The sequence below is a fragment of the Hylobates moloch genome, unplaced genomic scaffold (genome assembly GCF_009828535.3).
Source record: "Hylobates moloch isolate HMO894 unplaced genomic scaffold, HMol_V3 SCAFFOLD_3, whole genome shotgun sequence".
NCBI classification, from domain to species: Eukaryota; Metazoa; Chordata; class Mammalia; order Primates; family Hylobatidae; genus Hylobates; species Hylobates moloch.
Window position 1 is genome coordinate 99,626,522 of NW_026652278.1, and position 13,768 is coordinate 99,640,289.

Here is a 13,768-nt window from a genome sequence, read left to right on the forward strand (position 1 = left end):
TTTCATAGTGTATAAAATTTTCACATTCTTTTTCTAATGTGTAAACTAGAAGTATTTTAAAGGTATTATTGGTGTATAATATAATTGGCTCTTTTAGGTATGCCATTTGATGTATTTTAGTAATCATATACAATCATGTAACCACTTAATCAAAATATAGAACACTTACTTCACCCTAAAATGCTTTAAAAATCTAGGGGGAACACTATAGCACACTAGTAATGCAATCCACAATAAATCTATGATAACAGAGAAAATAACTTACCAGAAAAAATATTTTAATGTGTACAATAAAAATCTATTAATTTATTAAATAGCAAGACATCACTAGTCACCTCATATTTTCTTACCTCTGAAGTAACACTATAAATGTGCATGCCTATTCAAAGAAGATGCTTTTTCTAGCACTAAAGTACAATTAGGAAAGAAAGATATATAAGAGTTATATATATTATGTATATATTTCCTAAGTTAGAAGAGTATAAAGAAGTACATTTAGGCCATTTTTTATCCTGCCCTTTAAACAAACAAACAAAAAATGAAACAATTCTAGGTAATTGGCTATCTGTTCTATTGTAAGTACACCAAATAATAGCCTTTTACATGAGAGCTGGAAATGGTGGTTCCAGCCTTAAGAACATGAAAGGAATCACACTGTGAGTCTGCTACTCTACTGCAATTTTGAACTGCCAAAGGAAAGAAGGAACAATTCTGTGCTATCTAAGGAACTCAGCAGCCCAGTTTCTCACTCCTGCCCTGTTTCTCCTGACCCCTCACAAATACACAAGTCTGCAAAGGCTTTATATTCCCTTCTGTGTACATGTTATCTCCAGGGCAGTAGCATTAAAGGGTTAATAGCTGAACAAACAGAAAGCTCACATTCATTCTAACTTATTTATCTTCTTTCTATCATCCCATGTTTCCTTTCCTCAAGGCAGGCCTGATATTACTAACTAGATGTAAGTATAAAAACAGAACAACCAATAATGCATGACACATGAAAGTAGTATTTATGTCTATAAAAACCACTCTGATGACCAAAAATGTGCATTTGAGAGGCTTTATGACTATTTACTGAATTTTCGTGCTTTGAAATACCACCTGTAATTGGCAGTCTTTAGTCTCCTGAAAAGGATATAATTTCAAAGAGAAAAATTGCTATAATTGGGGAGCAATGAGAAAAAGCAATGTCACTATTAAGAATGAACAAATCAGGACCAATTCAAATGAATAATAGAATGTAGTCTGTAGCACCACTGTGAAAGGAGCAATTATAGCTAAGATTGGATTATGAGGGAAAGGGTCTTTTAGCAGAAAGATGTCCTAACTCTGAATTTTGGATTCATTATGGCTGAAGGCACACTAAGCAAACAGCTCCTGAGAGAGAAGCCCAGATTTCCTTACCTGCTTAAAATGTGGTTGTTCATCCAACCAAGAAGGGGAAAATTACAATTAAATCTCAGTTCTCCCCTTTGTGTCCATCAATAGCAAATGCCTTATATGAGACTGATTTAACTCAATTTTGATTCTGTTTTATGGTCTCCCAGTTCAGGCAGGAAGCATTTGAAGAATCCTACCCTAGTCCTCATATTCCCAGCTCCCCTTCACCCTTGATACTGATCCCCAACAGTAGATATCAGGGGTAAAAGGCAGTACAAAGTCAAAAGAGGTATTTACATCTCACTAAACAAGTCTGTCAAGAGATGTGACTGCAACAGGCAGAAAGAAATATACATAAGGTATTTCAAAATGAGGCATAGGTAGAAACAAACAGAAAACATTGGTTCTCCCTTTATGTCTATGTCATTAGGAAAACCTAAAATATTGAATGACAACAAAAGTCCCTATAGATGTTCTATAAAAAACTAAATCAGTTTCCACAGCATAAAACTTCATTCAAGTGTATAACTGGAATTTCAGAGGGCCAGCAACTAGTGCCCTTTTACTAAACCTGGGTACCATTTAGATTCTAAAAATAAACATGCAGAGAATTAAGATAAAAATAACTCCTAAACAGAGTCCTTGTATATCATTCATGCTCAAAAACTTATAAAATAACAAAATGAGGGTAAAATAAAGAAAAGAGAAAAATCATATCAAAAAGCAAAAGAAACAATTTTAAAATTGTAACTAGAGAAAACAGACCGCCCAGCAAGATCTGGCACATCATTATTCTTAGGATTTCAATTCTGAATTGAAATATAAGTAAAGTGATTTTTCATTGTGAAAAGCATCTCACAGGAGTTTCTCTAGGCTAGCATGGCCATCCACACACACCAGGCTTAGAATGAGGACAGTAACTCAATGCTCTGATACATCCCCTCCAGTACTCACATTCTGTATGTAGATTCACATTAAAAGCCTAGCACTGTTAACATGACTCTCTGGGTAACATTACAGCCACTGCCCCTCTTTTGGTACCCTCATGCAAAATAATTTAAATGGACTTTATTACAGTAAGAGGTATAATTAGCAGTCATGTTGTACTACAAAGCACTAATGCCACAAGCCAATTTTCTGAAAGTGCCTCTAAAGCAGCACCTGCACCATTCATGTTTATAAATCAGGTAATTGTACATCTAGCCACTTATGTGTATATGTGATTAGTCTAATTTACATATGCAAATCAATTATCTTATATACAGTTTGCCAACCTCTTGCTTTCCTTAGCCTTTTTATCCCCCCACTTTGTAAATTCAAGTAGATACCATTTTATTACACTAAATTTATTCTTTTTTTTCTAAGCCATTTAGAGATATTTCCAATATCTCCATCTGATAATAAATTATCAGGACAAAATTCAAATAAATTGTAGTGACTCTACTGATTCATTATATCTGGATGTTGCTTTACTTATAAGATATTCCAAAACATTTTAATCAATCCAACTCATTTTAATCAATCTGCTCCCTCAAAAAACATTTAACTAATATCAGGAGTTTCCAACTGTCTCCTAATTCCAGGTGAGAAATGCCAAGATATTAGAATAGGGATTTAATAGGCATAATAACAATGAATGATCTCATTCAATATTTTTAAGCTCTGGAAAAAGATTTACACCTTATTTTGTTGTCCATTTAGGCCAATATTAGACAGAATACCTGAATCTCCACTTAAATGCACATCTGCCAATGATTCTATACATGGAAGAAAAATTAAAAATACATTATTGAAAATGTTTTGAAGGATATAAACAAAAATTATATTCAAGATTACATCAAGGATTTTGTACAGCAGTACTTCTCAAATATGCAAACACAAACAAGAATTAAACTCTAAAATTATCCATTAATGTAAGGCAAAATGGTTTAGGTTCATAATTTATATTCTATTATTTGGTAACTAAGTTTAGATGAGTAAAAGTTTAGTTTTGCTTTTATATGTGATTTTGCTAAAAATACAGACCTATCTTTTTTTTTTTTTTTTTTGAGACGGAGTCTTGCTCTGTCACCCAGGCTGGAGTGCAGTGGCGCGATCTCGGCTCACTGCAAGCTCCGCCTCCCGGGTTCACGCCATTCTCCTGCCTCAGCCTCTCTGAGTAGCTGGGACTACAGGCGCGTGATCCGCCCGCCTCGGCCTCCCAAAGTGCTGGGATTACAAGCGTGAGCCACCGCGCCCGGCCACAGACCTATCTTAAAGTAGAGAAATAAAAAAATGTAGTTGACCCTTAAACAACAAGGGTTTGAACTGTGTGGGTCCACTTATATGTTAATTTTCTTCCACCTGTGCCAACCCTGAGACAGCAAGACCATCCTCTAATTTTCTCCCACCTGTGCCACTCTTGAGACAGCAAGATCATCCTCTCCTTTTCTTCCTCCTCCTCAGACTACTCAATGTGAAGATGATGAGGACAAAGACCTTTATGATGATCCACTTCCACTTAATGAACAGTAAAAATATTTGCTCTTCCTCATGATTTTCTTAATAACATTTTCTTTTCTATAGCTTATTTTATTGTAAGAATACAGTATATAATACATATGACATAAAAATATGCATTAATTGACTTTATGTTATCAATAAGGCTTCTGGTCAACAGTAAGCTATTAGTAGTTAAGTTTTAGGGGAGTCAAAATTTATACTTCGATTTTTCAGTGCATGGGAGATTGTCATCCCTAACAATTAAAAGTTTGGGTCAACTGTAATATTGAAGTCATAGATAAATTGTCTATTTTTAAAGGACACACATGGCTATTTAATTTTGTAAAATAATATACAGCATCAGATGATGAAAGATTTTTGAAAATACTATTATACATTTTGAAAGGCTCCAGAGCATAAAGTTGGCAAATGAAATATATAAATGTATTTCCTCTTACTCATGAGTCTCCATTAAAACACTAGTAAAGGAATACAAAATTATAACCACAAAGAAAAAGAGGACAGAAAAAAGGAGAGCACTGAGCAAAAAAATTCAATAAATTTTGCAATATGGAAAGCAGATAAGCAAGCAGTAACTGATTTAGCAATGCAGAGGAAGCCACAAACTAAGATCCTTTGTGTGGTTCTTTTGCGATCACTTGAACAGATTAACCCAGATAGTCCTAGGGAATAGTAGAGGTGGAGAAGCAGTTGAGAGGAGCAGGGCAGAAAGCAAGGGGTCATTTGGAAGTCTTTAATCAAAAGACTGGAAACCCTCTTATCACATATACAAAATATCAACATTCAGAAGCCTGCCTGAGCAGTACACACACAGACACACACATACACACACACACACACACACACACACACACCCAGGTTAAGAAACTCGAAATTTTGTTCCCTGCTGACACTGAACTGGAGGGATTCAAGACTTGGTGACATTAGCAAAATGGGTAATCTGGGAGAGGCACAAATTACTACATGATGTGCCAAACAGAGAAAGAAACTTGGAAAGAGGAGGCCAAGGGATCCAGGAACCAGTGGCTCCATCAAAGTGGGCAGCAGAGAGATATCAAAGAGGTCAGACACATGGCAGGTCTCCAAACAAGATTGGGAAGATGAAGAGCTCCAAAAGTGTAAGAACAATATTGCCAAAATTAAGAACATGGATTACTAAATGAGGCAGTGTAGAAGCTCAGCCATACTTCTAGATATAGCAATCACAACACATCAAAAGTGTGGACCTGCTCAGGAGAAGGTGGCACCACTAAACTGTATCTATGTTTTTATTGCTTTATCTCATCAACCCTTTGAAACTACCTGTTTTTTATTACTCAAGTGAATGTATTTACTTTGAAAAACATAACAATGATTAAAACTATCTGAAGTTACATTAAGTAAGAATATAGGATAATTTCGTAAGTAATATTGTCAACAAATTTAAACATACAAAAAACATACACTCCTATTCAAAATAGTATTGGAAGTCCTAGCCAGAGTAATCAGGCAAGAGAAAGAAACAACGGGCATCCAAATAGGAAGACAGGAAGGCAAACAATCCCTGTTTGCAGACGACATGATTCTATATCTAGAAAACTCCATGGTCTTGGCCCCAAAACTCCTTAGGCTGATAAACAACTTCAGCAAGATCTCAAGATACAAAATCAATGTACAAAAATCACTAGCATTCCTATACACCAAAAACAGTCAAACTAAGAGCCAGATAAAAAACAATCCTATTCAAAATTGCCACAAAATGAATAAAATACCTAGGGATACAGCTAACCAGGGAGGTGAAAGATCTCCACAATGAAAGCTGCAAAACACTGCTCAAAGAAATCATATGACACAAACAAATGGAAAAACATTCCATGCTCACGGACAGGAAGAATCAATATCATTTAAATGGCCATACTTCCCCAAAGCAATTTATAGATTCAACGCTATTCTTATCAAACTACCAGTGACATTCTTCACAGAACTAGAAAAAAACTATTTTAAAATTCATGTGGAACCAAAAAGAAACCTGAATAGCCAAGGCAATCCTAAGCAAAAAAACAAAGCTGGAGGCATTACACTATCCAACTTCAAACTATACTACAGGGCTACAGTAAACAAAACAGCATGGTACTGGTACAAAAACAGATACATAGACCAATGGAACAGAATAGAGAGCCCAGAAATAAATCCACACACTTAAAACTATCTGATCTTTGACAAAGCTGACAAAAACAACCAATGGGGAAAGGATGCCCTATTCAATAAATGGTGCTGGGATAACTGGCTAGCCATATGCAGAAGATTGAAACTGAACCCCTTCCTTACACTATATACAAATATCAACTCAAGATGGGTTAAAGACTTAACTGTAAAACCCAAAACTATAAAAACCTTGGAAGACAACCTAGGCAATACCATCCATTCTGGACATAGGAACCAGCAAAGATTTCATGATGAAGACTCCAAAAGCAATACCAACAAAAGCAAAACTTGACCAATGAAATCTTATTAAACTAAAGAGCTTCTGTACAGCAAAAGAAACCATCAACAGAGTAAACAGACAGCCTACAGAATAGGAGAAAATGTTTACAAATGATGCAACTGACAAAGGTCTAATATCCAGCATCTGTAAGAAATTTATATTTAGAAGGAAAAAACAAACAACCCTATTAAAAGTGGGCAAAGAACATGAACAGATACTTTTCAAAAGAAGATATACATGTAGCCAATAGCATATGAAAAAAGCTCAACATCACTGATCATTACAGAAATGAAAATCAAAACACAATGCGATACCGTCTCACACCAGTCAGAATAGCTATTTTTAAAAAGTCAAAAAATAACAGATATTGGTGAGGTTTCAGAGAAAAGAGAATGCTTATATGCTGCTGGTGAGAGTGTAAATTAGTTTAGCCATTGTGGAAAACAGTGTGATGATTCCTCAAAGAACTAAAAACAGAACTACCATTCAACCCAGCTATCTATTGCATTACTGGGTATATACCCAAAGGAATAGAAATTGTTCTACCACAAAGACACAGGCACTTGTATGTTCATTGCAGCACCATTCACAATAGCAAAAACATGAAATCAACCTACATGCCTGTATTAGTCCATTTTCACACTGCTGATAAAGACATACCTGAGACTGGACAATTTACAAAAGAAAGGTTTAATGGACTTATGGTTCCACATGGCTGGGGAGGCCTCACAATCATGGTGGAAGGCAATGGGGAGCAAGTCACATCTTACATGGATGTCAGCAGGCAAGGAGAGAGGTTGTGCAGGGAAATTTTCCCCTTATAAAACCATCAGATCTCATGAGACTTATTCACTACCATGAGAATATCATAGGAAAGACCTGCCCCCATGATTCAGTTACCTCCCACTAGGTCCCTTCTGCAACACATGGGAATTCAAGATGAGGTTTGGGTGGGGACACAGCCGAATCATATCAATGCCCATCAATGGCAGACTGAATAAAGAAAATGTGGTACATATACACTGTGAAATACTATGCAGCCATAAAAAAGACTGAGATCATGTCCTTTGCAAGAACATGATTGGAGCCAGAGGCCATTATCCTTAGCAAACTAATGCAGGAACAGAAAACCAAATGTCACATGTTCTCACCTATAAGTGGAGCTAAATCATGAGAACACATGAACACACAGAGAGGAACAACAGCTACCTGACGGTGGAGAGTGGGAAGATGGTGAGGATCAGGAAAAATAACTAATGGGAACTAGGCTCAACACCTTGGTGATGAAATAATCTGTGCAACAAACCCCTGTGACACAAGTTTACCTATATAACAAACCTGCAAATGTACTCCTGAACTTAAAATTTTTTAAAAGGAAAAAAAAAAGAAAAAAACATACAAAAATGAAGCAAATATGTTAAATATTAAGTTTTTTTATAGGTTCAAATATTTTCTACAATGATCATCTATTATTTGTAGAATCATTTAAACACCATAATGGAGGCCAGGCGCAGTGTCTCACACCTGTAATCCCAGCACTTTGGGAGGTCGAGACAGGTGGATCACTTGAGATCAGGAGTTTGACACCAGCCTGGCCAACACAGTGAAACACCGTCTCTACTAAAAATACAAAAAAAAAAAAAAGTTTAGCTGGGCATGGTGGCATGCGACTGTAATCCCAGCTACTCCTGAGGCTGAGGCTCAAGAATCGCTTGAACTCAGGAGGCGGTTGCAGTGAGTTGAGACTGTGCCACTGCACTTTAGCCTGGGCAACACAGCAAGACTCCATCTCAAAAAAAAAACCATAATAGAAAAATATGAATATAAAGTCTTAATATAATTTATATATGATTATTGTGCCTATTACACTTTGGCTGTGTCCCCTCCAAAATTCATGTGTTGAAACTTAATGGTGAATGTGATATTATTAAGAGGTGGGACCTTTAAGAGGTAATTAGGCCATAAGGGCTTCTTCCTCGTGAATGGGGTTTTAAGATCCTTATTAAAAAGAGGCTCCACACAGTGTTGGGCTCTCTTGCCTTCTGCCTTCTGCCATGTGAGAACACAGCGTTTCTTCTCTCCAGAGCATGTAGCAACAAGGTGCCATCTTGGAAGTGAACAGGCCTCACCAGACAAGTGAACCTGCTGGCTCCTAGATCTTGGACTTCCAGCTTCCAAAACTGTGAGGAATAGTTTTCTATTCTTTATGAATTACCTAGTGTGTGGATTTTTGTTATAGCAGCACAAACAGACTAAGACAATGCCACTTCAGGAAAAGCAATGGAACATTCAAAAAGAAATAAAATACTCAAACGCTAATAAAACAATGATGAACACAATAAACACATGCTATTATAGTTGTCAAATGAAGGTATCTACTGTCCCTGAATTTGATAAAAGCAATTTTAAAAAATTCTAAAAGATTTTATTAAAAATAATGTTTATCACACTTGTATAATGTTCAATGAAAATCAGAAAAATGGAATTATTCTGGAACTGACAGTCACCTTAGTGCAGGACCTGCTAGTACTCCTGCCTTAGAGAGGATTGCTTACGTGTAAGAAAAACTACTCTCAGGATTGGAAAGGGCGGACTCTACAGCTTTCCTTTAGCAACTTATTCAGTATCAACACCATTTTAAGTAAGTTTTCTTCCCTGTAAATATAAATACCTGGTTCTGTAGCTCAAGTCATTAGCATTCAATAAAGACAGAAAAAGAAAATCATAGCTCACTATTTTTGTCTAATGAAGCCTCAACCTAACATTAATTTTTTCTTATATCCTAGCACCTGGCACAGAGGCTTATCACATGTTAACAAAACAAAATACAGATGAATAAATAAATATTATAATGAAATCCCTTTTAATTTTTCTGTGGGAAAAATAATCTCAGTTTCTTTAGTCTTTTATTGTGGAGTCATTTCCTTTTAATATTTATTAGTCTTTGTGGATTTCCTTCAATTTTTTGATGTTTCTTAAGATGGCAAGGCCAAAACTAGGCACAACATTCATGGCTGGTCAGGAACTTACCAGAATTGTTTTTATGATATCAATGTTACATAAATAGTATAATAAGTCATTTCAGAACCACACTCTAAGTTTCTACCCATACAAATGATGCTGAAACACTTACCTCAAGCACCAACCACAGCTTGTCTCCATTTACTTTATCCTTCTTAGAGTATATCCCATAGAATCTGACCACATTAGGGTGGTCAGGAAGTGCTTTTAAGATGTTATATTCTGCTTCAATCTCTTCATCAATATCCTAGTTTCAAAAAGTCGTAAGAATAGGACCGTGAGAAAAACATGAGTAATGTCAAAGAAACAGATTATAGAATACCAAATACAGAATCTCATTATGTCAAGGTCATAATGGTTTTTACTGTGTTTAGTATTATGTATTGTAATTTCTCATTACATTATTTAAGGGGAGAGATTGTGATTTTCATGCTAATCAAGTGAATCTCAAATTATATTAATTTCATCAAATTTTAAAATGGATAAATAAAATGATATTTTTATTTGCAATTATAAGTAAACATCTATGGAGAGCTACTCCAGATGATTTTGCTTTTTTGTATTATTAACTTTGTTACAAGGGCAAAGCCATTGACCTGAAATAATAAATTTTAGGACTAGAAATCTGGTTCATTTTGTTTCCTTGGAAAACAGGATATTTAGAAGCTATCCAAAAATCAGTCATACAAACAATAAATTCCCACTTTTCCAAAAAACTCAAATAGAGTTAAGTTATAAAAGATTGCACAAAACCTTTAATGATCTAAAGGTCCATTCACCAAAAGAACAGGTTGCTATCTTATCAATCAGAATGAAAGACAGCCACTTAGTCATATTTCTAGAAAATCACATATATATGAAACAATTCACAGAGTAATAAATAAGAGAAAGCTTTATGAATACTGCTTTTACAGTGACATTTAATGCCTATGTTGTTTTATTATAGAATCATGGAATCATAGAGGTAGAAATTTAAATCTGAGCTCTAATTTTAAAGGCATAAAGTTAAGCCCTGAGAAGTTGAAGTCAGAGCTGGTTAGCGTAAAATCCAGATATAGACACCAAGCCTGCTACCTTCTCATCTTACTCATTCAACTCCTCTCTTGAAAAAAAAATTACTGATTAAAAATATGTAATAGTAAGACTCCTTTAATTTAAAATAAGCAAATCTTTGCAAGATGTTTGGATGCATCTAAATTTATTGAAGATTATAATCTCTTGGTTATAAATCTTTTTTATTTGACTTGTGACATGATGAAGAGTAAATAAATAATTCTTAGAAAAACATATATACACTGTGACAACAATGAAAGCAAAACGATAAATTAAGTATAATAGTTATGAAATCCATATTTCATTAAATTGTACTAAATATGATTTATAAGGTTTGTAGGTATACCATATATGAGTAAATTATGAAAGAATAGTGGTTACATGGATTATAAGCCATTTGTTCTCCATTAAGAAGGGAAAGAGATACACTGTGGGGCCAGAAAATGGGATTGGGCTGAATTTCTTTCTCTTGCTGCCACATACCTGAATCCCTAATGCAAAGGCTACAGGAAAGAGAGGTATAGTCACTTTGGTAGAACTTAACTTGTACCTCTGTTCCTTCAGTTTAAATGCTTAGAAGTTTCCAAGAGAATGTGAAGACATTCAGCAACAGTTAAGCCTGGGCATACTGAGTCCCATTTTTTTTTCCTCCAGTGTATTTAATTTATTGCTTTAAAATAAACCTCCCCTACCTTTCTCCTCTGCTCAAAATAATATGCAACAGTGTAGTTATAATGCATTTAGCAGAAATAAACTATCAAAAAAAAAAAAAAAAAAAGAAACAGCAACCCTAAGACGAACAAATGGAGACTCAGAGACCTTTTGCAGCATCTCAGTTAGTAGATGAGTGTAACAAGGACCTAGGACTCTGATGTCCTCTCTATACACATTACATCATTTTCATCATGCCATGCTCCCATCATGTGTGCAAGAGTCTCTTAACTGAAGCAGTTGCTTTCAATAGATGTTTGGGGAGCATCTGATTACTGAGCTCATTCTGGCTCTCCCATGTGCTATGGGAGAGAAAGGTGTCTCCCAACAACCTGAAGATATTCTGAAACTGCCAGCTCTCATTACCAGAAAATAGAATCTCTGTAGTCTCATGCTCTTAACAACAGAGAAAAGGTTTGGCAATTTCGCTTATCACAACTGCTACTTTAAAAAAAAAAAAAAAAAAAAAGCAAATGGGGCCCCCATTGTGGCCTCCTGTAAGCACAGACTAGCAGAGCTGAACATGAAATTTAATTCTTCACAATAAGGAACTTTGCCCTGATTATAAATCCACACCATATCTGCTTTGGAAACATTTGAGCAAACCTGAAAATTAATTTTCTTTCTCTGATATAAATTTAATTTTAAAAAGTCTTCTTTAGTTTGGCCTAAGAGAAATACTTCCTGAAGCCTAAATAAACACAGGATGAAAAGAAGATATGGTTAAGATGCCATTTTAGGATTACTTCTAGACCGCTGAGTTTGTGTCTTTACAATTTTTCATGTCTAAAATAACATTGAGTCAACTTCAATAATATTGTCGGTTGAGAGCTGCATTTTTGTGTGCTTAGGCATTTATTCATCAAGTACTTATTGTGCCTTGTTACATATATTAAGCACAGAAACTTGGAAAAGCAAATAAGTAGACTCCTCTTTTACATTTATCTTCAAATTGTAACCTGTTTTAGACTGCTATTATGATAAATAAATCAAGATAAAATACTTACAGTCTTTTTAAGTGTTTCATACAGATAAAAATAAAGCTAATTAGAAGGAAAAAATATGACTTACGTGAATTGGATCAAGAATTTTGACTGCTGCTTTTTGGCCATTTTTCTTATTCAATACTTTAAAAACTTTCCCATAAGTTCCTTTGCCAATTGTCTCAGTGATTTCCCATGTATCAGAAGGATCAGGAAAGTTATCAAAGATGATTGTTTTTCCAATTAATGGAAACATCTCAAAGGTTTAAATACCTGGAGATAAGAAGTACAGTTTCATCTACATTTGATTGAGGATATAAAATGGCACACACAAACCCATGGGAAATTAGCAAATATTTTCACTGATATGATAGAAAATATTCAACAGTAACCAAACATATCTCAGAGTCACAGGAAATTTGAATTTCAATTCTCATTTGCAAACATTAATATGAATTTAATAATGCTTTGTAAGCAGGGCTTTATTTCTATGTCCAATCTAGTCTCTTATTAATTGCTGTTAATTCTTTTTAGATTAAAATAAGAGACATATTTATATAATTTTGATTTTCTTCTTTATACTCAGGTATCACAACAAATCAAATAATTTTAGAATGAACCTTAGAGAAGATAAAATTCAACTTTCTCATTTAAGCAGATCTTGCATTTTATAAGTGATCATGTTTTATGTCACTTCTGTATGTAAAACTCAATAATGGGTCCTCTACATGGCTTTTAGGATGAAATTTCCTTAGCATAACCTACCAAATTCTTTAAAATATGGCCTTTGTTTAATGTTCCAGCCTCTTCTCTCATACACTATGATTCAGCTATTTATACCTCAAGGCATTTCTTTCTTGAGGGCCTTAATATTCACTATTCCTGACCTCCTCTGCCTGTGGCTTCTTTGCTAAATTGCAAAACCTACTTAATCTTTCAGAGCTCAGCTCAGATACCACTTCATACAAGTGTGACTACTCTCCACCCCATCTGGGTTGCATGACCCACCTTGGTACTCCAGCAGCACTTTGTGCTGCTGTTATCTGACATCATTACTGTATGCCCAGCAACTGCACATGGCTGAAATGATTGACTGATTAATTAAAGAATATGGCCAATGAGGTCATTTATTGATATCATTATCAATATTATCAATAATATCACTATCCTATATCATCATTGGTACCGTTATTGTGATTATAAATCACATAGCATTTATGTATCTGATATCATTACTGTATGTCCAACACCTGGCATACTGCTGAAATAATTAATTGATTTGTCAATTAATTAAAAGAATAGGTCAATGAGATCAAGTGACTTTATAAAGGACATTTTACATTTTCTTCCAAGTAATGCTCTTTTCTATATTCTCCCTATATCATTTCTATAAAACTACAAAAAAGTGTAAGAATAATAAAAGAAAGGAAAGTGTTCTTAGCACTTCTGGTAGCCCTCACATTATTTCAATTATCTGTACAAACCACACTCTTTTCAATATATATTAATATTCCATATTAGCCCATGAAATTCACTTGTCTGGCCACATTCACAACTTTCACCTTTATTCACATCACCAATCCACTGATCTTCAACTTTCTTTAAGCCCATCAACCCCCTTAATTTTTCACTCCCTACTCATTTCTCCTTCCTC

General features: G+C 34.9%; 1 protein-coding gene across 1 annotated transcript in view; it reads right to left on the reverse strand.

Moving 5' to 3' along the window:
• The window catches only part of MYO3A (myosin IIIA), a 276,610-nt gene that overhangs the window by 245,858 nt on the left and 16,984 nt on the right, over positions 1-13,768 (reverse strand). The window contains exons 3-4 of the mRNA XM_032144934.2: positions 12,203-12,387; positions 9,480-9,614 (exon numbers count right to left, since the gene is read on the reverse strand). Of these exons, the coding sequence (XP_032000825.1) occupies positions 9,480-9,614; positions 12,203-12,370 (303 nt within the window). The 5' untranslated portion in view covers positions 12,371-12,387. The remainder of the gene's footprint in view (positions 1-9,479; positions 9,615-12,202; positions 12,388-13,768) is intronic.